General features: G+C 42.6%; 1 protein-coding gene across 1 annotated transcript in view; it reads left to right on the top strand.

Annotated features, from left to right (window-relative positions):
- LOC126336298 (transcription initiation factor TFIID subunit 9) overlaps positions 1-27,819 on the top strand; it is a 97,018-nt gene that overhangs the window by 30,824 nt on the left and 38,375 nt on the right. The window contains exons 2-3 of the mRNA XM_049999835.1: positions 20,750-20,886; positions 20,963-21,094. Of these exons, the coding sequence (XP_049855792.1) occupies positions 20,750-20,886; positions 20,963-21,094 (269 nt within the window). The remainder of the gene's footprint in view (positions 1-20,749; positions 20,887-20,962; positions 21,095-27,819) is intronic.

Genomic DNA, 27,819 nt, shown 5'->3' with positions numbered 1-27,819 from the left:
GTCTGTCACTACAGTGAACTTTCTGCCATATACATATGGTCTGAACTGTTTTACTGCGTAAACTATAGCCAACAACTCTTTTTCCGTTGTGCTATAATTTAGTTCGGCTTTGTTCAATGCTCTGGATGCATATGCGATGGGCAAGTCTTCGCCAATCTTCTTACCTTGCGATAACACTGCACCCAAGGCTGCGTTACTCGCATCCGTTGTGTTGATGAACGGTTTCGTAAAGTCAGGGTACTGAAGTAACGGAGGGTTTATTAATTTATCTTTTAGTTCTTCGAACGCATTGTTCTGACGTTCGCTCCATCGGTACTCCACTCCCTTTTTTAAGAGCTCATGGAGAGGTTTCGCAATCTTGCTGAAGTTAGCAATGAAACGGCGGTAGTAACCTATCAATCCGAGAAACCCTTTTAGTTCCTTAGTTGTATTTGGCTGTGGGAAGAACTTCACCTTCTCCACCTTCGCCATATCTGGTGATATTCCTTTGTCAGTGATGCAATGACCTAGGAAGATTACTTCCTTCCTCAGGAATTCACACTTGTCTGGTTGCAGCTTCAAATTGTGCTCTCGCAACCTGTCAAATATTTCCCGGAGCTTTTCGTTATGCTCCTGCAGGTTTTTCCCATAGCATATTATGTCGTCTAGATATACAAAGCATTTCACTCCTTGTAAACCTGCCAAGACTGTATTCATCAGTCTTTGAAAACATCCTGGGGCTCCCTTCAGTCCCATCGGCATTCGTTTGTATTCGTAATGCTGATAGTTTGAGCTAAATGCCGTTTTCTCTCTGTCCTTCTCGTCCGTCAATATTTGATGGTACCCGCTTGCGAGGTCAAGCGTCGAGAAGTACTTAGCTTGCCCTAACTGATCCAGTATCTCGGAGATATTCGGTAGTGGAAATGCATCGCCTACAGTGATATCATTTAATCGTCTGTAGTCCACTACGATTCTCCATTTCTGTTTGCCACTAGCGTCTAGCTTCTTTGGAACTAACAGTAACAGTGCGTTCCAAGCGCTCTTACTCTCGACAATTATGTCATCTCTTAGCATCTGCTCTATTTGCTCCCTTAGCACTTCCTTTTGCGCTTCCGGGATCCTGTACGGTCTAGCGTTTACTACCTTTCCCGCGTGTTCCGGTGCAATCGGTATTCTGTGCTTCACTGCGGAAGTATAGGACAGGTTGTTCCCTGGTAGATGAAATACATCTCCGTATTCCGCGCAAACCTCTGCTAGAGCGCTTTTCTCTTCAGCGTTCAAATGATCCATTCTTAATTGCCTTCGCAACACACTAGTACAACTTTCTGTCTTTCCTATGACATTAGTACAACATTTTACTTCGCGTATTTTCCCTACTTTTTCTAATTCTTCCGTCATTAACCTGACGTTTCCTAACTGCACTCTGTCTTCTGACAAGTTTAATGCACTTACTATGCATTTCCCATTTCGCACTTTTACTAACGCTTCAGGTACATGTACCCCTTGTGCAATCTCCTGCCTAGGAATAATCATTTCCTTTTCGATTCCCCTTTTTACATTTCCTTCCACCTTTAATAACATTATTTTTTCCTCTCGGGGCCCTATTTCCCCGCCTACTTCTGAATCTTGTTCGTTCTCATGTCCCTTTGGCTCTTCCTCTACTACTAAGGGTATATCTCGCCCTTTTAGTCTCACTATTTTACCTGCATAGTCTAACTTAACTCTATGCTCTGTCAAGAAATTTCTGCCTATCAGTCCGTCGTACGGAATATCTAATCCTCTCCCGTACACGTGAAATTTTTGCCCTACTTGCTCAGAACCGTCCACACTTAAGTGTACCTGTACCGTACCTATTGTGCTGACGGCCTCACTGGTTACACCTTTTAGCCGAAGCCTTTCCGCTTCATTAATTGCAAGTGTACTATTTATCGGAATACTCGTTCTCTTGAGCAGACACAACTGTGCTCCACTGTCTATTAGCAACTTCAAATATCTTTTTAATTCTATGCAGTATAAAACCAAAACGTCATTTTCTGTTGCACAGTCGATTACCCTAACTGAGGGTTTACCTATCGCAACAAGGCCCGACTGTGCGGCCTTGCCGCCTCTTAGTTTCCCTGCACCACTTTACCGGTTTTGCTCGATACTGGCACCCTGCCTTTTCTCCATGCGTGCCAGGGCCCTGCGTGACAATCTTTCGCGTAATGTCCCGGCCGCTTACACTTGAAACAAGCAACGTCTTTTACCCTCGTACACGGAACTCCACAGTTCCCTGGTAGATTACATTGTGGGCACCTCCACTCTCGTAACCCTCCATCAGCTTCCCTATGATTTCCTCTAAAGTCTCTTGTATCTATCGGCTGAATTTTTCTTAATCTTACCCGGCATTCCGCGTCTGTATGTCCTGGCTTGTCGCACCCGTAACAAAAATTCGTAAACTCTTTGCCCGTCATTATCCGTACTCTTCCCTCTGGCCTATTCTTTCTACACTTGCTTGCCATGTGCCCTCTCAATCCACAATTGAAACATTTCAAATCTCTAATATCTCTGGTATTCTTCACCGTTTCCTTTCCCCGGTTGAAAGTTACTCTTGGGGCTAGTCCCCGCTCTTTCATTGACAGTATTGCACTTTCTTCTTGCAATGCTAGTTCCACGGCCGCTGCTAGCGTGATTTCATCGCCTCTACTTCTTACTATCGTCTGTATTCTATCATTGCTTAACCCTTGTATAAAGCATGCTCTTCCTAGTGAATCAACCAGTTCTATTGCGCCCTTTAAGTTCTCCCTAGCCGTAACTCTGCTTACTGCTTCCCTGAAATCCCTTTGCATTTCATCTATTCGGCTTGCCCATGTCGCAATTGGCTCTCCTTGTCCCTGTCTCGATTGAAATATCTTGCACGCGTAGTAGTCAATGGTACGCTTACTCGCATAATTTTCCTCTAGAACATGTTTTACTTCCTGCCATGTCCCCGTGCGTTCCCTTACTTGCAGCCTCGATCTGGCCTCTCCGGTTATTTTGGCTTTAACAAACTTCAGTAACGTTTTGTGTTCCTCCGGTTTCACAAGTTCAAATGCAGCGTCTACATTTTCAATAAACTCCCTAAGATCTCTCTTATTTCCTTCGAACACTTTTGGAACTATACACAAGGCTTCTTTCACTGATATCTTACCGCTACTAGAGGATGACGGAACTTCGTTAGTTTGGGCCATCTTACCAACTTAACTATGTTAGCACTTTACAATACAAGATACAAAATTCTTAATATAATTTTATATGTACCGCTTCTCTTGTGGTGCGCCGTCTGTTCCGCTGATCCGCGTTGTGCCGCGCTGCTCCGCGCTGTCTCTGTGCTCTCTATGCCCGCGCTGTTCCGCGCTGCCGCGATGCGTCGGCCGCCGCTCTGCTGGGCTGTGCCGACCCCGTCGCTCGCCTCGGCTGCCGCTGCTACGGCTGCTGCCGCTGCTCGGCCCGGACCCCCGGTCTCGAACGCTGGCTGCTTAGGCACCTCTGTGCCTCGTCGCTCCGCGTCGTGCTGCCGCTATCCTGCGTTGCCCTGCACCCGCGAGGACTACTTCTCTGGACTCTGTCGTAGTGGGGCTACTAATGCTGAAAGTTGCGAGTCGCCACAACTTCCTGCTAATTGCCACAGTCGCTGTAGCAAAATCTACTGGCTCCTATCTCCTCTTTGCCTATATGCCTTTGTGGTACCCCACACCTGGCACCAAAACTTTTATTTATGTCGCGTCCCAAGCGTGGGTTTTGCGAGGGATTGAGCGACACGGTTCGTAAACGGGAATTAGCCGGTTGACCTAATTGAGAGGGAGACTTTTGATCTGGCTAAGATGTTAAATTCCCTGGTGTGAAGGTACAAGGCTAGGATGTTGGTAGAAGTAAACTCGTATGGACGTTATAAAAGTTCTAATTTATTCAAAAGAATACAGATCACCCTAACTGCGTAGTGATTGTACCTACAGAATAGCCAAGCCCATTACAGAGACGGTGACTGACTTCCACCGTTCTGGCTGCCTGATAGAACTTTCCAGCACTTTGCTGCCCACACTAGCACCCTACGTCAGAGTCCCGCGGTCGCTGCCTAAACGCTCATCGGCGACTATCTCCAACTGTCTGCCTGCAGCCCGCCCTCAGCCCAAGTCGGCTGCTACTCACGCTGACTACCGTCGCTGCCTAAACCCGAGAGAGAGAGCTCCCCGGAGCGGCGTGCCTCCGAGTTTTGTTAGCTCTTCCCCTTCGACCCCGCCAGCGCTTGGCATGACGTAGCGTCGAGTGCAACTTTTCCTTATTAGGGATTGTTTTAGTATTAACTTCAGTACTTTTCTTCAGAAGCTGGGTGGAGGGGTAGAGGGGCCTCTCCCTATATGGTCACGCACTGCGTCCTGAGCCCTTCATTGGCTCCTCATGACGTAGTGCGGTCCCCACCTAGGGCCCTCTTTCTTTCTCTCTCCGCTCCCAGACTTCTCCCTCTAGCCAAGAGTGTTGATACTGCAAGTTATTGTTTATTAAGGGACCTGCCCAGAGCGCCCTGTTTATCTTAATAGCTGAGTCTGCTTCCTTGCTTATCACGCGCAGCTGCCTGGCCGCTTGGATCGCCGCCTCAGCTATCTGGCTGCGTCGTTATCTTTTGTGACCCCTCTGACACGCCTGGCGTCCCCTGTTAACTCTATCTCCCCGTATGATTTCTGGTGTATCGTCTGAGAACAACTGCATTTAGACTTGGCTTTTCTGCGGTTACAACAAATGGTATCGTGACTGAGACAGTAGCTGATCATAGAAATGCTAATACTCTGACATTCTTTGCCATCAAAATAGACAACAAATAGATGTAATGTGACCTCACTATTCTCCCAATGAAATCCTTGCACAGCATCTTGAACAACAAATAAATAAATCTCAGCAAACTCCATAAATATGATTAATTCATTTTCTGTAAGATTTCTTTTTAGCTGCTTAAGGTATAAACTTCGGTGTATTGACGCAAAGTGATGGTGCCTTAAACAGGTAATTTTCAAAATCAGTGCCCTCATGAAATCTTAAACAGTCCTCTTACATGTCTCTGTAAGAATGGACCATTGCTCGTATTCCATTGTTTCTTCAGAGTCTTTGTCTTTAAAAGCATCTTCAAGAAAAGCCTCTAGTTGCAATTTTCCTGGACATTTCCCACATTGTTGCAGCGTACAATCTTTTGATTCCAAACTACATAGTTTTTTTTTTTTTCATCAAATTATTGAAGTCATCTTGGATGAATGTTGCTGAAGCCAATATCAATTTGACATTTTGATGAAGTCACATGCACATAATGAATGTGATCCAAAAGCACCAACTGCCGTACACCATTTCGGCCTAAGTTCATGAAATTTAGAGAATCTCAGTTGAGTTCCATATTGCGTACGATAAGCAATGAACATTTCTTTCTGGTTACAAAGGAGCAGGCATTTCTGCTTGTGAATCTTTTCCCCATTTTTTTCTTGGTGCAACACAATCCTTTTTGGAAGGACATAAACAAGAAAACTCATCTTCAAAAATGTGAGGACATTTTGTTTACTTCAACACTGAGCTTTTTCCCTTTCTGGTTTGCAGGTGTTGCCAAAATCCCTTCTTCCATCTTTAGTTTTCTAGCCTTCTTCACCATTTTAGTTGAAACAACAAATTCTTTAGTTTTTTTTTTTTTCCCAATAGTCCAGCTATTAGGGGCCGGGGTCAAAATTTGAACTTTTTTGCAATTGCCTAAAGTCTGAAGCATAATCTTAAGTTCTTCAGTTAAGTTTTTGGCACTCTTCCATTTACATTTGAGCAAAATCTGCTTGGCTTACTCCAGCAGTTGTGGCAACTACGTTAGTAATGGTGCCTTGGGCTTTCAGAACTCCACACTTTATGTATCTCATTGAATGCCTTTTGCTGATCTGGTGAAGCTTTAATGGTGACTGTCCAGTCGATCATAATGAAGTATTAGAAGTAAAGTGAGCATCAAAAACACCCATGTCTTCAGTGGATGGTGATTCTTGCTCATCCTGGTGGGATGATTCTTTTTGGGCCACTTCATGTCTAGATTTGGTACATATTTTGTGACCAGGTTTAAAAACTTCATTAGTAAATTCAACCTGTCAGACATTGCAATGGTTACTGGTGTTAAAGCCTTCTTCATTACACTTTTTTCTTTACCAAAAGAGTTGCAGTAATTCTTTTGCAGGAATTGAAATTTTGTCATCAACAAGGGAATATGGTATGGACAAATCTGGGCATCTTCAGTAAAATCATGCCCACATCTACATCATAGAAGCTCCCTGTCCAATGGTAACATTTACTTAACTGATTGTAGTTGACTTTTTCCGTAATAGAAAGGTGATGACTTACAACATTCAGCTCCGTCTGATCCACCAAACTAGCTGGGCGCAAGGGTCTCTTGGTGCATTTCATGCAATAGTTTATTAAACTATAACAAGCATTTTTGAAAGCTCGTAAATATTCTGGTTTGAAGTGCAGCAGATTTAAAGACTTGTTTGTACATAAAACATACAAATTAGCGTATCAAAGCATATTGTTTTAGTGTTTACCTTCAGCGACTAACAATGATTATTGATTGTTCAAACATTCAGCACTCAACACTAAGATTGTACGTCAGCACCAAAGATTACACTGCACAGAAGACTGACATTATGAAAACTGGCAATATTGAAAGCAACAATTGAAAGCAGTGATTCAGCAATGTATCACTGCTGTGAGGATAGAGCCTTAAAAACTATTGCAGCTTTATATTGCTGATGGAAACTGAGTGACAGGCCATATATACATCGCTAAGAATTGTAGGGTCAAAACATTCTGAAGAATCATAGCGTTCTGTTATGATCTTCTAGATATTATAACGTTAAGAGCATTTTTTGAAGTTTTATTATATTTGTATTCTGTACTGTAAAATAATGTAAAAACATTTCTTATTAGCATACTTACATTCCCTAAACCACAAGCAAATCTTATACTATTAAAAGACACTACAGTTACATGTTTTTTGACTTACGTCTTCAAAATATATTAATTTTTTGTATTTATCAGTAATACATTTTCCCTACTTTTGATAGATATTCTTACTCGTCAATATGCAAGTTCCAGAAATTAAACAATATAGCTTTGAAAGCTTAAAGCATGCACTTTCCAGCTGTGGCAAGACAAAAAACAATTGGACAAGACACAGTTGAGATATTGCCTCCCAAAAATATACAAAAATTTGCACGCAGAAAATTTTGATCAACTTATGCAGATGCATATCTTTTCATGTAGGCATCCAATGTTAATTAAATTTGATCCACATATAGACATCATAAGTAGAAATAAATGTCTGAAGTTTTGGTGTGATTAGTTCCTATGAAAAGTAGCAGTGGTCAATCAGACCTTAGCTCTCAGAGTAGTGCGATGAAATTTTTAGACACTTTAGAGGCTTTTATCTATATTTAGGTGTGGCTAAATCCCTAATTTTTGCCATGGTGTGATTCAGTGTAAAAAGTTGTCTATATGTATATTAAAGCAAATGACTGAATGTTTTCTAGAACGTTTAAAGAAGCCTAGCAAATTTGGCACATTTGCACCTTCATACGTGATGCAAAGATGAGTAGCTGCTCTTTAAAAGCCCCTAAAAATTCAACCACTTAAGATATTGGACTGCCATTTGGTATATATCCATCAAAGGCCATATATAACCTTCACATCAAATTTCATTAGATTTGGAGAGGCCTGGATTTTAACATTGCTCCCTTTGACGTGGAATGACCCAAATGGAAGTGTACAGTTTGCCAAGTTCTTAGTTTGTTCCAGAACTGAAGGCGAACCTTTCACTATGACGGAGCCACTGTTTTTCTTTACAAATGTTAAAGATCAGTCTGGGTAGGTGGGTGCAATAGAAAAGATGAGAAATGAATCTTTGCTGATCAAAATATCGCACGCCAACCCATCTCCGGCACCTAAGGCCTATGTCAAGATAGGGGATATACTGTAGTGTCCTGCGGTTGACAGGAAAGAACCAGCAGTCGATTTTAACACACTTTATTACGATAAAAGAAAAAACGCCTTCTTGGCATACACTAAGCTTTAAACGTAGAACAAAAAAAAAAAAAAAAAAAAAGACCTATACTCTGAGGTACCAAAACAGATAAGGAAACAAGACAATGGAAGAAAATACTGACCAAAACTACTCTATGAAATACAATTTCATGCTACAAGAGTACGGCGAGTGAATACAAGACTAGGGTCGGTGTAAGTACTGGCCGGAGCTGTTCCTAGCAGTTGGTAAACTCTGACAGTCTAGGCTTTCTTATAAAACCAGGTCAGCAGGGTGCTAGAATTGTCATATGAGTTCCGATTGGTGGAACAGTGTCACATGTTGTCTGGCAAAGTAGTTCCATGTTTATTTGAAAAGTCTTTTATTGTTTCTGTCCGCTGGTGATGTTTCTCTCTGCGCTGCTGAAAGGGGGTTAGTGACCCGTCTTTTGTGTCGGTTCTGCGGGCCCTCTAACAATAAGGGGCCGCTACGACATTTCTCCCCCTGGAAAAGAAAAAAAAATGCACAGCACCACAAATATCCATAGGTGTTGGGACGTCCTGGTTGACGTCCATGGGTTCGTGGGTGGCAGCGGCGGGAGGTGGCGATGCAGCACGGGCAGCTGGCAGTGGAGACAGCAGCTGAGGCAGGGGTGGAGTGAGGGTTCCGCCACAGGGCAGTTGGCGATGGGCACTGGCAGCTCCCATGGGGCGTCGTGGTCCACCAGACAGGGGAGGAGGTGGTTGAAGTGCTGGCGGGTGGCGGAACCGTCGGTCCACTAGAGAGATGCCATCGCCTGGACGCAGAGTCCAGTGATGACGGCAGTCGCCCATTGGATCTGTGGATGAGATAAGGTCCACTCCCAGACCTCCTGCCCGATGCAAAAGGAGTGTGTTGGCGTTTGGGTGGAGGGCGAGAAGCCTCAGGAGCCAGGACACCGAAGGGGGAGTGGAGTGGTCGACTGTCAAGTATCTCTGCTGGACTTCTACCAGCATGGGGGGCGGCACGGTAGGCAGCCAAGAAAAGCAGCACGCCCTCCACCAGCGTGTGATGGCTCAGCAGCTTATTGAGCTGGGTCTTGAATGTCTGCACAAAACATTCCGTCCAACCATTTGATGCAGTGTGAAATGGGGCAGTATGGATGAGGGAAATTCCATTGGCAGTACAGAATTGTTTCAACTCAGTCAAAGTAAACTGTGAACCGTTATACATAACAATCGTTTTGGGGAGTCCGCGGAATAACCACCTGGGGAACATCGGAATCACTATGCAAAAGTATAACACCACTGCGGAAAAGGAGACTATGCTGATGATCCCAAAAGTGCTGGACCTCTGCATTGCGGACGCTACGATGACTGGTCGGCCAACATGCAGTGATTTGGTGGCAGAGAGCTTGCAGTGTCTGATCCTGAGTGGTGGCCCGCCGGACCACGTTAGCATCCAACGGAAACGCATCCAGAGCTGCGTTCACACCCGGGTCCACATGAAAACAAACCAAAGGGAAAGCGTCAAACTCACGGTGCACCTCGGAAGGTAGCCAGGACAGAAAATTGGCATTTGCATGCCGTTCAGAGGTGCGGTAGACAATATTAAAGTCGCCAGTCACCAGGAAGAGCACCCAATGCTGGAGCGGCGTGCCATCTGAGTGGGCGCTGCAGCACCTAGGAGGAACAAAGAAATCCAAGGTTTGTGATCAGACTGCAGTGTGAAATGATGACCATACACGAAATCGTAGAACTTCAACAGGGCAAAAACCAGCGCCAATGCTTCCTTTTCAATTTGACTATATTTGGTTTTAGCGTCGGTCAATTTTTTGGATGTGAATACTACCAGCCTCTCAATGCCGTCAACCACTTGTGAGAGGACCACACCCGGGCCATAGTCAGAGGCATCAGCGGCGATGAGGGCAGGCCAGACAAGGAGAAAGCTGACTTGAGACATGTCCCAAACCCAACACACCCTTGCGCAATAACTCTGTCAGGGACGCCAAAATCTTGGCGGCATGAGGTATAAAAAGCCGATAATAGTTGATTTGACTGAGGACAGACTACAGTTGCTTCACATTCTTGCCCAAAAAAGTCATACTTTTCTTTCCGGCAACACAGGTTAGCTTTGGAAAAAACATGAAACAGCCATCCAGCTTGTGCACGAGGTCCACCGCTGACGAGCCACCGACGGTGACATCGACCAGGTAATTGGTAATTAGCCGCCCCAAGCACCTGGCTTGTGAGGCATTCCAAATAACATTGGAAAATGGCAGGGACATGGGCAATGTCAAACGGGAGGTGGTTGTACCAGAAAAGGCCACACGGGCTATTGATGACTAGGATCTGCTGCGATTCCTTGTCCAATGGCAGCCGCAAACAAGCATTGCACAAATCAATTTTGGCAAAAATGGTGGAGCCCACAAGATGTATGAGTATGTCATCCACTGAAGGCACAGGACAGGCATCGATGACGGACTGAGAATTGTCCGTAACCTTAAAATCACCACAGATGCGTAAAGCACTGTTCAGCTTCTCGACTATCACGATAGGAATTGCCCAGTGACTGCGCGTGATGGGAGAAAGGGCGCCTTCATCCTGTAAGTGGCAAAGTTCCACCTGGAGCCTGTGTTAAGGAGCAAAGGGAACTGGGCAGGCCTTAAAAGCAACAGCAGAGGGAAGAAGCTGAATGTGCGTGGTGGAAACCCTTCACCCCTGGTGTGGAGGATGAGAACAATGTGTCATATTTTCTGAGCAACGGGGCAAGGAGGGTATCCGATGAGGGAATCTACACTGCTTGTACTACGTCCTGCACTGATAAACTCAGATGACCAAAAATTTCCACACCCAGAAGGTTAGTAGCTCCAGGGGATCTGACCACCAAAAACAGAGCAGTGAAGGAACAACCACTGTAAGAGATTTGTGTGGAAAAAAACACCATGGACGTATATAGAGTGATTACTGAAACTGCGCAAGGCGTGAGTGTACGGGTATAAAGCCAGTGAGCCCAAACGTTGGTACGGGGCACCATCCACTATAGAAAGGGATGATGCCATGTGAATTTAGAAGACCACTGGAATATGCACGACCTCCAAGGTAATGAGAAAACGGGCACCCAACTGGGGAATGATAGAGAATACTTGGCCGTCAATGGAATGCAAGGCTCCTGAGGTAACAATTTGTGACGAGCCTGTGTGCCCACAGGAGGAGTGGCATCAATGCGATGTTTTTGTAAAGCCTGACACACCACGGCAATATGGCCTGCTTGGCTGCAAGCCGTGCATCTTCTACCGTTGTTAAGTCCAGAAACAGTCTAGACAGGATGGAAGCCAGGTGAAAGACTTCCTGTCACAGAGTGGGCCAACGGATTGACAAGACTCCTGCTTGGTGGTAGGCAATGGCAAGCCACGAAAACAGCTGGGTAAAGATGTGATGGTTGTAGCCGGTGATACTGTTCAAATGCACGAATGATTGGCAGACAGGTGTCGAGGGACGGGTCTTGTAACTTCAAAATTTCAGCCCAAAGACCCTCGTCTGGCATGTGAAATACCACCATATCGTGAATAAATGAAGAGGCATAGGCTGCTTGCAGGAGAAATTGGCGCAACAGAATTTATAATCGCGGGAGAGACCCTGGTGCATTGTAATCCATTCCTGATAAGTCTGACCTGGAGACTTTTTTGACAAGAAAAGGAAGTCTGGTGGGTAGAGGTGATGTGTATTTATTTGTCAGCGTACTCAAAAAGTGAGCCCTTAATGTGAGTAAATGAGAGATCAGAGATCTCGAGGGGACTGCTCAAGGTTCAATTGTTGAACTAAACGATACACCTGTGGACCGACAGTTTTCGTCATGGGTCCCAAGTGCCAGTAAATGTAGTTCCAATTGTTCGACATAATTTGACCATGGTTTGACAGACCTATCCAAAGCCGGAAACTTCAGTGGAGCCATGTGCAGCGTGTTCAATTTACCTGTGATGGAATCGACCCTATGCACTACTCCTTGCAATGCCGGTGAGTGAGGGGGAATTTCTGAAAATGCGAGCATTGCCTGAATCTGCAGTAGTTTCCACCAAGGATGCCATTCTGTTCGAAATTGAAAGTTTTATCCTAATCTAGTGTCCTGCAGTTGGCAGAAAAGAACTAACAGTCAGTTTTAACACACTTTATTATAATTAAAGAAAAAAACACCTTCTTGACATACAGTAAGTTTTAAACTATTACAAGAGTACAGCGAGTGAATACAAAACTAGGGCTGGCGTAAGTACTGTCCGGAGCTGTTCCTAGCGGTTGGTAAACACTGCTGGTCTGACGATGTAGGCGTGCTTATAAAGCCAGGTCGACAGAGTCCTACAGCAGTCATATGAGTATGGGCAGAGGTCATTTTTAGCAATCGGAATAAAGTAATAATTGGATCCTTTTACCGACATCCCTCCTCAGATGATACAATTGCTGACAGGTTCAAAGAACAATCGAGTTTAATTTTGAACATGTAGCTGACTCATACAATTATAGTTGGTAGTAACTTTAATTCACTTTTGATATGTTGACGAAAATACATATTTGAACCCAGAGGTATGCATAAAATATCATCCGAAATTGTGCTACATCTACATCTGTACACTGCAAATCACAATTAAGTGCCTGGCAGAGGGTTCATTCTCTATTATTCCAATATCTTATAGTGTGCGGAAAGAACGAACACCTATATCTTACTGTATGAGCTCTGATTTCCCTTATTTTGTCATGGTGATCATCGCTCCCTATGTAGGCCAGCATTAACAAAATATTTTCACATTCAGAGGAGAAAGTTTGTGACTGTAATTTCGTGAGAAGATTTCTCCGCGGCGAAAAATGCCTTTGTTTTAATGATGTCCATCCCAAACCCTGCATCACTTCAGTGACACTCTGTCCTCTATTTTACAATAATACACAACTTGTTGTCCTCCTTTGAACTTTTTTGATGTACTCCGTCAATCTCACACCTCACAGCGGTATTTTAAAATAGGATGGACAAGCATAGTGTAGGCAGTCTCCTTAGTAGATCTGTTACATTTTCAAAGTTGCTCATAATTGTAATTCTTAGGTATTTAGTTGAATTAATGGTCTTTAGATTTGACTGATTTATCATGTAACCAAAGTGTAACGGTTTCCTTTTAGCACTCATGAATGACCTCACACTTTTTATTATTTAGGGTCAATTGCCAATTTTCACACCCTACTGGTGTCTTTTCTAATTCGTTTTTCAATTTGTTATGCTCATCTGATGACTTTACTAGACAATAAACAACAGTGTCATCTGCAAACAACCTAAGACGGCTTCTCAGTTTGTCTCCCAAATCGTTCATATAGATACGGAACAGGAGAAGGCCTGTAACACTACGTAGGGGAACACCAGAAATCACTTCTGTTTTAATCCATGACTTTCCATCAATTACTATAAACTGTGACCTCTCTGACAGAAAATCACATTGAGACAATATTCCACAAGCATGCAATTTTACTACAAACCACTTGTCAAACCAGTGTCGAAAGCCTTCAAGAAATCTAGAAACACAGAATAAATTTGAAATCCCATGTCAGTAGCACTCAACACTTCGTGTGAGTAAAGAGCTAGTCGTGTTTCACAAGAATTATTTTTTCTAAATCCATGTTGACTGTACGTCAGTAGAACATTCTCTTCGATGTAATTGATATTGTTCCAACAAAATACGTATTCCAAAACACTTCTGCTTGTCGACATTGATGATATGGGCCTGTAATTTAGTGATTTACTCCTACTACCTTTCTTGAATATTGGTAAAACCTGTGCAACTTTCCAGTCTTTGGGTTCGGATCTTTTGTCTAGGCGAGTGGTTGTATATGATTGTTAAGTACGGAGCTATTACATCAGCTTACTCTGAAAGGAACCTAAATGGTGTAATCTGGACCAGAAGACTTGCTTTTATTATGTGATTTAAGTTGCTTCACTACTCTGAGGATATCTCCTTCTAAGTTGGCAGCTGCTCTTGATTTGAATTCTGGAATATTTACTTCATCTTCTTTTGGAAGGCTGTGTTTAGGAACTCTGCTCTGGCAGCACTATCATCAATAGTATTTCCATTGCTATCGCACAGAAAAAGCATTGATTGTATCTTGCCTCTAGCATACTTCACACACAACCAGAATCTCTTTGTATTTTCTGCCAGGTTTTAGACAAAGTTTCGTTGTGGAAACTATTATAAGCGTCTTGCATTGAAGTCCGCACTAAATTTCAGTCGTTTATAATAGATCGCCAACCTTGGAGATTTTGCATCTGTTTAAATTTGGCATGTTTTTTTCATTGTTTCTGGAACAGTGTTCAGACCTGTTTTCTGTACCAAGGAGGATCAGCTCCATCCTTTGTTAATTTATTTGATGTAAATCTCTCAAATGCTGCCGATAGTATTTCTTGTAATTCAGGCCACATCTGGTCTACACTTATATTGTTAATTTGGAAGGAGTGGAGACCGTCTCTCAGGAAGACATCAAGTGAATTTTATCTGCCTTTTTGACTAGGTACATTTTTCATTTATTTTTGTAGGCTTTAGGGATTGCAATATTCAATCTCACAACAACAACCCTGTGTTCACTAATCCCTGTATCCATTTTGATGCATATTGTTAATTCAGGAATATTTTTTGCTAGGAGGTCAAGTGTGTTTCACGACTGTTTACTATTGCATGAAAATGCTAAAGGCATTCTCTGAAAATTATTTCAAGCAGTTAGTTCATGATCCCATGCAAATAGTAAACTGTTTTGAAACCACACTTGACCTCTTGGCAACAAATAATACTGAGTTAATAACGAGCATCAAAATGGATTAAGGTACTGGTGAACACAGGATTGTCATAGCGAGATTGAGAATTGTATCCCCCAAATCCTCCAAAAATAAACAAAAAATATACCTGTCAAAAAATTCAGATAAAAGTTCACTTGCTGCCTTCCTGACAGACACTCACTCTCTCCTTCCAAATTAACAATATAATTGTAGACCAGATGTGGCTTGAATTCAAAGAAATAGTACTGACAGTGATTGACAGATTTATACCAAATAAATTAACAAACGACAGAGCTTATTCCCCTTGGTGCATAAAACAGACCGAAACACTGTTGCAGGAACAACGAAAATCTTCAATATTGGCGATCTTTTACAGAAGATCGAAATTTAGCGTGGACATCAATGCAAGATGCTTATAATAGTTTGGACAATAAAACTTTGTTCAAAACCTGGCAGAAAATATAAAGATATTCTGGTCGTATGTGAAGTATGCTAGAGGCAAGATACAATCAATGCCTTTTCTGTGCGATAGCAATGGAAATACTATTGATGACAGTGCTGCCAGAGCAGAGTTCCTAAACATAGCCTTCCAAAAAGCCTTACAAAAGAAGATGAAGTAAATATTCCAGAATTCAAATCAAGAGCAGCTGTCAACTTAGAAGGAGATATCCTCAGAGTAGTGAAGCAACTTAAATCACATAATAAAAGCAAGTCTTCTGGTCCAGATTACACCATTTAGGTTCCTTTCAGAGTAAGCTGATGTAATAGCTCCGTACTTAACAATCATATACAACCACTCGTCTAGACGAAAGATCCGAACCCAAAGACTGGAAAGCTGCACGGTTTTACCAATATTCAAGAAAGGCCGTAAGAGTAAACCACTAAATTACAGGCACATATCATCAATGTCGACATGCAGCAGTGTTTTGGAATATGTATTTTGTTGGAACAATATCAATTACATCGAAGAGAATGTTTTACTGACGTACAGTCAACATGGATTTAGAAAAAATAATTCTTGTGAAACATGACTAGCTCTTTACGCACATGAAGTGTTGGAAATTGCATGCTTGTAGAATATTGTCTCAATTATGTGATCTGATTTTCTGTCAGAGAGGTCACAATTCGTAGTAGTTGGTTGAAAGTCGTGGATTAAAACAGAAGTGATTTCTGGTGTTCCCCAATGAACAGGCCTCCTCCTGTTCCTTATCTATATAAACGATTTAGGAGATGATCTGAGCAGCTGTCTTAGGTAATTTAGAGATGATGCTGATGCTTATCGTCCAGTAAAGTCATCAGAAGATCAAAACAGATTGCAAAATGATTTAGAAATGATACCTTGTATGGTGCAGAAATTAAATAATGAAAAAGGAATCTGTTAAACTTTGGTTGCATGACAAGTCAGCCTAATCCAAAGAACGTAAATTCTGCTAAGCACAAACAATTGAAATTGGAATGAACACACAGAATATTTTGTGGGGAAGGCAAACCAAAGATTGTGTTTTATTGGCAGAACACTTAGAAAATGTAACAGATCTACTAAGGAGACTGCATACACTACTCTTGTCCATCTTCTTTTGGAGTACTGCTGCACGGTCTGCGATCCTTACGAGATGGGATTAATGCCATACATTGGGAAAGTTCAAAGAGGAGCATCACATTTTGTATCATCGTGAAATAGAGGAAAGAATGTAACAGTCATGATACAGGATGTGGGATGGACACCATTAAAAGAAAGGTATTTTTTGTAGCGGTGACATCTTCCCGTGAAATTTCAATCACCAACTTTCTCTTCTGAATGTGAAGATATTTTGTTGACACTGACCTACGTAGTGAGAAACAATCATCATAGTAAAATAAGGGAAATCAGAGCTTACATAGAAAGATATAGATGTTTGCTTCCTCCACGCACTGTTCGAGATTGGAATAACACAGAATTATTGTGTAGGTGGCTGTGAAGCACAAGTGTGATTTGCAGAGTCTCTATGCAGATGTAGATGTAGATGGACACTGGTGGTTTGGCTGCAAGGCACTCACATTCAGAAGTTTGTGTGCAGGTGGTTGATTGCCATGCCCTGTTGGACCTTGAGACAAGCTAACTGCATCTGTCCACTCCCCTGAGTCAGAGGAGGGCGTCAAGGCCAGCTGTAAGTGGAGTGAGAAGAGTTCTCGTGATGTCTCATTGAGTGTACTGGATCCTCTACCTAACAAGGATGATGGTGGCTTTTTTGATGATCCAGTTGGCCGCTGCAGTTCTGATATGATGAACGACCTTCACAAAATATGGTATGATTTGGTCCACTCGCCATCTCAGTACAAAGACAAGTGAGACCGAAAAACACTTCTTGCTGTTCCAAAGCTTTTCAAGCTTGTTGATTTTGCTGTGCATCTCCTGCATGTAGAGGTACTTGATGTGGATTTTAAATTTTACCTGCGTGTGGAAGTATTGAATATTTGTCACTTATTCAGCCATGTGGCCTTGCCCAAAAGGCAAGCCAACTTCTTACCATCTTCAGGTATTTCTGAAGTCTGTGATCTCTGACGGATGCTGACTCTGTTTAGTCTTTACCCCTCTTCCCAAAGTTTCTGTCTCAGTGCCTCTGTGAGGTCTGTGCCCAGTGCTGGGGAAGTGTGGCGCTCAGTGACATGGTCCCGGCTACGTGCAGATCTTGGTCGCCGTGGTGACAGTGCGTCTTCTTCAGATGTCCTGACAGGAGCAGATTTCTTTGTAGACTGTCAGTGTGATTTGATCATACTCAAGGCTGGATCCCAGGCCTTGCTTAACTGAAAACTGCTGTCCTTATTTATTAGGCTCGTTATGCAAGCAGATTTCCACTGCCTATTTGAGAATACAATCCCAGAAGATATTTTATTTCTTCAACACCTTTATGCCATCGTAGTTCATGTCATGTCCGTGGGAGATGAAATGCTCTGCCAAGGTAGACCATTTTGGCTGTGTGTGTGACATGTTCAGTGCATTTCTCCAGCACACCTTCCCAGATAAGAAGACCGTGCAGAAACTTCATCCACGAGCAGTTGCTCCTCCTAGACTTTATAGACTACCTTAAGTCCACAAGGAACAAATGCCTCTCTGCTCGATTGTGAACAACACTGGAGCACCAACATATGAATTAGCAAAATAACCACATAAGAAATTCGGTGCATTTTGTCCAGCAGATCTAGAACTTCCAACTGGGCCAAGAAGACCTCATGGTGAACTCTGTCATGGTATCCCTCTTTACTAGCATACCTCTGACTCTGTAAGCCTCATAACAGAGAAGTTCAGACCAGTGCTACTATAACTGTTCGAATTGTTACTTATGTCAATGAATTTTCTATTCAACGGGAACTACTATGATCAAACAGGTGGAGTAGTGGCTGGCTGTCCGTTATGGGCAGTAGTGGCCAATATGTGTATGGAGGCTTTTGAGGAAGACGCCCTGGTGTCTGCAGTTCACGTTCCCTCTTGCTTTTTTCAATATGTAGATGATACATTCATAATCCGGCCACATGGACGAGGTTGCCTACAAGTCTTTCTGCATAAGAATATCAAGTTCATGATCGAGGTAGGAGAAAACAACCATCTTCCATATCTGGATGTGCTCGTCAAGTGAAGACCAGATGGCACACTAGGACACAGTGTCTACCATGCCTCCAACTTCTTCAAACAGAGGAGCTTCTCTAACGGTCACTGCTGTCTTGGTAATCACCAATAATTACAGTTTTAAATGCATTGCCTTAAATGACCCTGACCTAAAATTTCTCTTTTATGTGAGGAACAATGTTAATTAATTTCTATCTCACTCTCATTTGAAAACACACAGAAAATTGGGAGGCAGGTTTTTGTTAAATATTAATGTACAGCTTAAATGCCTAATGAAGTAAATGTTCTATCATACTGTCTTGTTTTATTGAGAAGAAAGACTGTGTCCAATGTCTGGTACACAGCGACTCAACAAGTAATCTGCAGGCTATTACGCAATGCTACCCAGTACTGTTCACTATCCTTGATCTTCTATATGATCCGATAACGCTGGCAATTCAGTTGTCTTCCACTGGATCCTGAGTCATATCTGAACCCTCGAGTATGAGGATCAGATTGTTGATTGCCTTACCAGGGAACTAAGCTCACTGCTGGCTTTTGTAATAGGAATATCCAGCCCTTACTTATGAACCCACCTGTGACAGGCAGTCTATTGCAGCACAAACAGGAAATGGTGGGTGACACTTCTAATGAACTATGTATTATCAAGGAAACCACTGATATGGAGTATTCCACCTTCCATTCCACGATTTTTTGTCAACTCTGTATTGGACATGCTCATCTGACCCTGGGCTTCGTACTGCATAATGAGTACAAACTCCTTGCCCCCTGCCTCTCACCACGGTAGCTTTGATGCCTTTATAATGTCTGACATGCCAGGCTCTCTGGTCTTTTATATTGTTTTATCACAATGTATGCCTTTCTGATCTTTACTATGGTTTTACTTGTGTTGACTTCCATTCCACCAGTCTAGAGAAGCATTGTTTATTACATCACTGTTTCATCCCTGCATCATGTCAGATGGAGATGGGGATCAGGTGTCGGGGGCACTCAGTCATCATGCATGAGCCCTGAGGGTACCCCATTTGCTCCCAAGCCGACTCAGCCCTACGTTCACATTATGTCTTGTTAATGCCAAACATCGTAATTGCCGCAGATACCAACACTGCATGGCTTGGCAATACAACCAGATGGCCTTTATCACAGATGACATTACCCTTTTAAGGCTTATTTTATGACTGAAGGTCTGATGATAGTCTATTTTTCTCCTTTAATTTCTATATCTACAACCATTTGCTCTCAGGCAGGGGTACTTGCCACCTGTTTCCCTCAAGTTCGCACCCTTAAATTTCAATTTGGCTAGTAACCACCACTCGATAATATGACAAAAGTTAAAAAGTTCTGGTCTGACACACTTATTAATCTGTCAATAAGTTTGTTACACCCATAGAAGTTGGTCTATAGATATTATATTCTCAACTCGTGTGTATTGTGAAGAAGTATTCTTGTGATAATAATCCTCCAGAATATGCATACTACCTGTCACTAAGAAATTCTACTGATTGATAGAAGAGATAGAGAAGATCCAACAGAGAGCAGCGCGCTTCGTTACAGGATCATTTAGTAATAGCGAAAGCGTTACGGAGATGATAGATAAACTCCAGTGGAAGACTCTGCAGGAGAGACGCTCAGTAGCTCAGTACGGGCTTTTGTTAAAGTTTCGAGAACATACCTTCACCGAAGAGTCAAGCAGTATATTGCTCCTTCCTACGTATATCTCGCGAAGAGACCATGAGGATAAAATCAAAGAGATTAGAGCTCACACGGAAGCATACCGACAATCCTTCTTTTCACGTACAATACGAGACTGGAATAGAAGGGAGAACCGATAGAGGTACTCAGGGTACCCTCCGCCACACACCGTCAGGTGGCTTGCGGAGTATGGATGTGGATGTAGATGTAGATGTAGATTTAGGTCTTTTATGAGATTGAACTGGGTTTCTAATAACGTTATGCAACAACAAATATCTAGAAAACTTCAGAATATTTAAAGTGTGTCTGTTTATATAACCATTAAGTAAAATTAATTTTATATTGTTGTACATTTCAAATTTAACTAGACTTAACAAATGAGTGAAATAGGAGAACATTTTTCTTGCAAAGATCAAGTTCCAGGACAAGAGTCTGTGGACAGCTACAGTGTTCACAGGAAATCTCTGTCTCTCTCATGTAATCTTGAGTTTGGAATGAATTTCATTGCTTTTGACTTCTGTACCTATATTCTTTCCTATTGTAGTCCAGCACACATGGCCCAACCACCCCTCTTCCTGTTTTAAGTATTTTGAGGATGTCTGAGTAATATAGGATAACTGAATAATGACATTTATTCTCTTTGTTTATAGGTTATGTCACAACTGTTCTGGAGGATGCACGAGTGCTTGCAAACCATGCAAAAAAGAAGGCAATTGATCTGGATGATCTGAAACTGGCTGTCCAGATGACAACAGATAGGATATTTACCAACCCTCCGCCTCGAGAAGTATGTTATTTGGTTTCTCCTATTCTTGTAGTTGGATGTGATAAAATGATTTAGTATTGGATTTTAAATTTTGCAGATTCTTTTAGATGTTGCTAGGACGAAAAACAGTACACCTTTGCCACTAGTGAAACCACATTGTGGGCTAAGGTTACCACCTGACCGGTACTGTCTTTCATCTTGCAATTACCGACTGAAGAGTATGAAAAAGGTAAGTCTACTTGAGTTTATAATTAAATTCTGATTCATTATTTTATGCTGGGAATTCTGTTATTATGCATTCCATTTTTTATTCAGGGTGGATTAGTTTTCTGTCAGTTTTTACACTATTATTTTTTTCCTGATATCCTTCTGTCCAAATGCAGTTCTTGCACAATCACATGACATGCCATAATGGAATTGCTATAAGAGAAAGTTATAAGAGAAAAAAAAAGACTGTTATAGAGAAGTAATGTAAATGTACATCTCAGTGCAGTAATATGTTGTTTTATATAGAATGGGAGCGAACAGTTGGCCAACCCATTGTTCTGGTAGTCAGCTTGTGTGATAACAAGTTGACATTTTTGGAGACACTAGTGAAGGAGGACACTCTGGAGGAATAGTAGTAGTGTGATGGGATAGCTTTCACAGTAAGACAAGGGCTTTTTGTCCAGATGAGTTTATTTTACAATTACTACCCACTTGTTCAACTATGTCTGTTTAAGTATTTAAATATGAACCCCTGAATGACAAGAGTGTAACTCTCGAAAGTGCGTAGCTGTTTTGTGACATTACTTTTGACAATATCAGTAACATGAAACTTCCTGGCAGATTAAAACTGTGTGCCCGACCGAGACTCGAACTCGGGACCTTTGCCTTTTGCGGGCAAGTGCTCTACCATCTGAGCCACTGAACACGACTCACGTCCGGTACTCACAGCTCTACTTCTGCCAGTATCCGTCTCCTACCTGCAAAGGTCCCGAGTTCGAGTCTCGGTCGGGCACACAGTTTTAATTTGCCAGGAAGTTTCATATCGGCGCACACTCCGCTGCAGAGTGAAAATCTCATTCTGAATATCAGTAACATATCTCTTCAAATGCATTCATCTTGCTTTCCATATTATGAGTGGAAGTAGTATGGGTCAAAGCAAGAAAAAGAGTCCAATAAAAATGGTCTGTAAAATGCATATGTTAAGAGCTATAATCTGGGCTGTGCCAAGTAATGACCACAGTCTACTGTAACTGTGAGCTCTGGGTACACTTCAGCTTCAGAAACCACTGTAAAATATTGTGTGTGACAGGGAGCACGGATATTGGCTTCACTGCCTGGATCACATGTACATTTCATTTCTCTAAAACAAAATGAAAAGGTCTACCTTGTGGTGTGCTACATGCCTTTGAGATGGATGACTGTTGCAGCAAAGCAGTCATTAAAGGGCAATGTCCGGGAAACCTGCTGCATCTCAGTTATATCGGGCTTACTCAGCAAGCAGAGAGCTCTGTCTGAGTTGACATGTGTATCCCTAGCTGCTCTTGGGACACCCATTAATACGTGTTCTGGTGGCCTTTGGGTAGTAGCAACATCCAAATCAATAAGGGAGCTCAGCCCTCCTGAACACTTTCAATCTTAGATGCAAGTAGATAACAGTACCAGAACACCAGTCAGTTGCTGCATGTCAAGCAACACTGCTGCAGGATAAAAAATATCGTAGTGAGCACCCAGTCATTCCGGAGCGCCACCTAAACTTTACTAGTGATGTGACTTGTAGGGGCATAGTAGACCTAGCCACTAGTGAAGGACGTATAGGAGGCTAATGTAGTCACAAATGTATTTACAGTTGTGAAAAAAAGTCTATGGAAGACAGCTGCATTTATTTTGACTTTTCATGCTTTAGTTCTCCCCAATTCATCATGGCATGGTCTATGTGCTTAAAACTCTGGTCCTACACATGAAACCTTTTAAGACATCTGAATGGCAGAATTTGGACACACTGCATTAACGTGCAAGGGCCAGGCAACTTGAAAACGTTTGGAAAAGATGTGAAACTCGCATATCATTAGGTGTTAATTGTGGTGAGAGCCATTAGTACTGGAGTCGAGATTGTCCCGTTTATTTGGGAGAGAAGAAGATTCAGGAAATCAAAATTACTGACAAAGTACCATACAGCGAAGCAAAAAAGATATGTAGCCCACAACAGCAACCTACTTCTGCATTATCACTTACACACACTGAAGATCATGTAACAAAATGCTAGCATGTCAGGGTAGAAGAGAGACCAATAATAAAACAAAAATATATATACCTATTTGTGGAGGTTCAGTGACTATGTAGCAAGTTACTGTCTCCAAGCTGATAGCAGAGCACACACAATTACTGCATAGCAAATCACACCAACATAAAGAACAGACAAAAGCAAACTACAGGTGTCTGTGCAGTAATTAAATCTCCACACTAATAAAATTTTTTTTAAGTCATCAGTCTTGTGACTGATTTGATGCAGCTTCCTGTGTCAACCTTTTCATGTCAGAATAGCAGTTACAACCGCAATTATTTTCTGAATGTATTCCAATCTCTCTCTTCCTCTACAATTTTTAGTGTACAACTTCCTCTAATAACACGGCAGTCATTTCCTGATGTGAAAAGGTGTCCTACCATCATGTCCCTTCTTCCTGTCAGTGTTTTCCGTATATTTCTCTCTTTGTCGATTCTGTGTAAACCACCTCATTTCTTACCTTATCAGTCCACATAATTTTCAACATTCTTCTTTAGTAGCCCTACTTCTCAAATACTTCAATTCTCTTCTGATCTGGTTTGCTCACAGTCCCTCTTTCACTACCGTAAAATGTTGTGCTCCAGACATACATACTCAGAAATTTCTTCCTCTAATTAAGGCCTATGTTTGATACCAGTGAACATCTCTTGGCCAAGTGCGATCTTTCTTCTAGTGCTAGTCTGCTTTTTATATCATTTTTGCTTCATCCATCATCTGTTATTTTGCTGCCTAGGTAGCAGAATTCCTTAACTATGTCTACTTGATGATCTCCAATTCTGACGTATGTTTTTGCTGTTCTCATTTCTGCTACTTCTCATTATTTTCACTTTCTTTGATTTGCACTCAGTCCATATTCTGTACTATACTGTTCATTCAGTGCAAGAGATCATGTAATTCTTCTTTAGTTACACTGAGGGTAGCAGTGTCATATGTGAATCTTATCATTGATATCCTTTCACCATGGATTTTAATCCCACTCTTGAACCTTGCTTTTATATCTGTCATTGCTGTGTCAATACTAGAGAAAGAAAGTTGCTATTCACCATATAGTGCAGATGCTGAGTTGCGATAGGCACAACAAAAGGTTCACCCATTATAGCTTTCAGCCATTAAGGCCTTTGTCAGCAATACACACACACACACACACACACACACACACACACACACACACACACACACACAAACGCAACTTGCACACACACGTCTGCATTCGCAGACAACTGAAATCACACTGCGAGCAGAAGCACCAGTGCATGAAGGGAGTGGTGGTTGGGTGCGGGTAAGGAGGAGGCTGGGGTGGGGATGGAGAGGGATAAGGGATAGTATAGTGGGGGTGGTGGACAATGAAGTGCTGCAGTTTAGATAGAGGGCAGGAGAGAAGGTGGAGAGGGGGTACATAGTGGAAAGGAGAGAAACTAAAAGACTAGGTGTGGCAGTGAAATGACGGCTGTGTAGTGCTGGAATGGTAACAGGTAGGGGGCTGGATGGGTGAGAACAGTGACTAACAGAGGTTGAGGCCAGGAGGGTTATGGGAACATAGGATGTATTGCAGGGACTGTTCCCACCTGCACAATTCAGAAAAGCTGGTGCTTGTGGGAAGGATCCATATGGCACAGGCTGTGAAGCAGTCATTGAGATGAGGGATATCATGTTTGGCAGCGTGTTCAGCAGCATGGTGGTCCACTTGTTTTGTGGCTACAGTTTGTCGGTGGTCATTCATGCAGACAGACAGCTTGTTGGTTGTCATGCTTACATAGAATGCAGCACAGTGGTTGCAGCTTAGCTTTTAGATCACATGACTGGTTTCACAGGTAGCCTTGCCTTTGATGTGATAGGTAATGTTAGTGACTGGACTGGAGTAGATGGTGATAGGAGGATGTATGGGGACAGGTCTTGCATGTAGGTCTATTACAGGGTATGAGCTGTGAGATAAGGGACTGGAGCAGCAGTTGTGTAAGGATGGATAAGTATATTGTGTAGGTTTGGTGGACGGCGGAATACCACTGTAGGAGGGGTGGGAAGGATAGTGGGCAGGATATTCCTCATTTCAGAGCACGATGAGAGGTAATCGAAACCCTGGCGGAGAATATAATGCAGTTGCTCCAGTCGCGGATGGTAATGAGTTACGAGAGGAATGCTCCTCTGTGGCTGGACTGTGGGACTTAGGGAGGTGGTGGGAGACGGGAAAGCTAAGGGACGGGAGATATGTTTTTTGTACAAGGTTGGGAGGACAATCACAGTCAGTCAGTGAAGGCTTCAGTGAGACCCTCGGTATATTTTGAGAGGGACTGCTCGTCACTGCAAATGCGACAACCACGGGTGGCTAGGCTGTACGGAAGGGACTTCTTGGTATGGTATGGGTGGCATTTGTCGAAGTGAAGGTTCTGCTGGTGGTTAGTAGGTTTGATATGGACAGAGGTACTGTTGTAGCCATCTCTGAGGTGGAGATCAACGTCTAGGAAGGTGGCTTGTGGGGTTGAGTGTGCCCAGGCGAAGCAAATGGGGGAGAACTTACTGAGGTTCTGGAGGAATGTGGATAGTATGTCCTCACTTTCAATCCAGATAGCAAAAATGTCATCAGTGAATGTGAAGCAGGTGAGGGGTTTAGGATTCTGTGTTTTTAGTTAGGATTCCTGTAGATGGCTCATGAATAGGTTGGCATAGGATGGTGCCATGTGGGTGCCCGTAGCTGTACCCCAGATTTGTTTGTAGGTAATGCCTTATCAAACCTACTAATAAGAACCTAGATGCAAGACCTATCCCATACGTCCTCCTACCACCACCTACTTCATTCCGGTCACTAACATCAGCTAACCATCAAAGGCAGGGCTACCTGTGAAACTAGTCATGCGATTTATAAGCTAAGCTGCAACCACTGTGCTGCATTCTATGTAGGCATGACAACCAACAAGCTGTCTGTCCGATGAATGGCAACTGACAAACTGTGGCCAAAAAGCAAGTGGACCACCCTGTTCCTGAACATGCTGCCAAACGTGATATCCCTCATCTCAATGACTGCTTCACAGCTTGTGCCTTCTCACCAACACCAGCTTTTCTGAATTGTGCACTGCTACTTACCCCCTCCCCACCTTCTCTCCTCTCCTTTGTCTAAACTGCAGCACTTCACTGTCCACCACCCCCACCATACTATCCCTCCCCCTCTCCGCCCCAGCATCCTCCTTACCTCCACCCTGCCACCACTTCCATCATTCACTGGTGCTGCTGCTTGCAGTCGGGTTTCAGTTGTCTGAGACTGCAGACGTGTGTGCAAGTTGTGTTTGTGTGAGTGTGTTTGTATGTGTGTCTATTGCTGACAAAGGCCTTAATGGCTGAAAGCTATAATTGTGTGAACCTTTTTATTGCGACTATCGCGACTCAGTATCTCCGCTATATGGTGGGTAGCAACTTTCCTGGACTTTACATTGTTTGATTGATTTGTCAATGTTACTCAAGGCATAAAAATTAATAGGTGTAAGAGGTGGAGTCAAAATCTGTTACACCAATCAACTTTAATTTTATCTATCTGATCTAATGAGACCTCAGCAGATGTTGAGGACTAATAAGGCAGTCTGTTCAAACCACCAAGCCCTTCATGATCCGCCATTCTGATAGTTATCCATTTGTCTGCTATTGTACTCCTTTACGCATGAGTCAAACGTTGCAAATACTGCCTGTGAAACTCTTTTTAATTTCCTGCCTGTCTTCAATTTCTTCAGTTTTAGTCAGTAATTCAGAATCAGTAAATTTTGGGCAGAGTTCACATCCACCCTTGGATATGTTTTGCAGCTTAAAATCTGGTTTCTAAATGTTCATCTTACCATTATATATGTTCTTAAGCCTTCTGATGTCTACAGGTCTCTTGCATGTATACAACCTTCTTGCATTGTTCTTAAATCAAAATTATGCTTCTGCTGCATTAACTTCCACTTTCATACCCCCTTCCTGCTCTTTTGCTGTCCATGTTCTATAACTGTTTTTCCTTCATTTCCTCATTTCCTTTTCTTACTTTCAACTTGCAGCTCCCATCACAGTGTAAGTTTTGTTCCCCTAGCTGTATGTAGTATTCTTTTATCTCATCTCACAGTCTTTAAATTTCTCCATCATCTGTGGAGAAACTAGACATTCTTGTACTACTGTGGTGGATGATGGCTTTATGTCCAGCTTGGCTACTAGGAGACATTCGCTATCCTATTTTCTTATTAATAATTAAACCTACTCCTGCTGTAGCCCTGTTTCATTTTCTTTGTCTAACCATGTACTCTCCAGGTCAGAAGTTATATTCTTCCTGCCACCACACTTTAGTAATTCCCACAATATCTGGCTTCAGCCCATCCTTTTTAAATTCTCTAACCTACCTACCCAATTAAGGGATCAAACATTCAACACTTTGATCCATAGAATGCTCATTCTGTTTTTCTGATGACATCGTCCTCCTGAGTAGTCCCTGTCCTGAGATCTGAATAGGGGACTATTGTACCTCTAGAATATTTTACCCAAGAGAATCATAAAGCCATAAGCCCTTGGGAAAAATAATGGGTGTAGTTTCCTTGACTTTGAACTGGTTGCAGTACCAGCATAGCAAGGCCATGCTGGCTAGTGTTAGAAGGTCAGACCAGTCAACAATACAGACCGTAGCCCTTGCAACTACTGAAAAAGCAGCTGCCCCTCTAGGAACCGTAACTTTG

Source organism: Schistocerca gregaria, chromosome 2 (genome assembly GCF_023897955.1).
Source record: "Schistocerca gregaria isolate iqSchGreg1 chromosome 2, iqSchGreg1.2, whole genome shotgun sequence".
Lineage (NCBI taxonomy): Eukaryota > Metazoa > Arthropoda > Insecta > Orthoptera > Acrididae > Schistocerca > Schistocerca gregaria.
The sequence above is the reverse complement of the archived record's forward strand: the minus strand, read 5'-3'. Positions and strand labels throughout refer to the sequence as shown.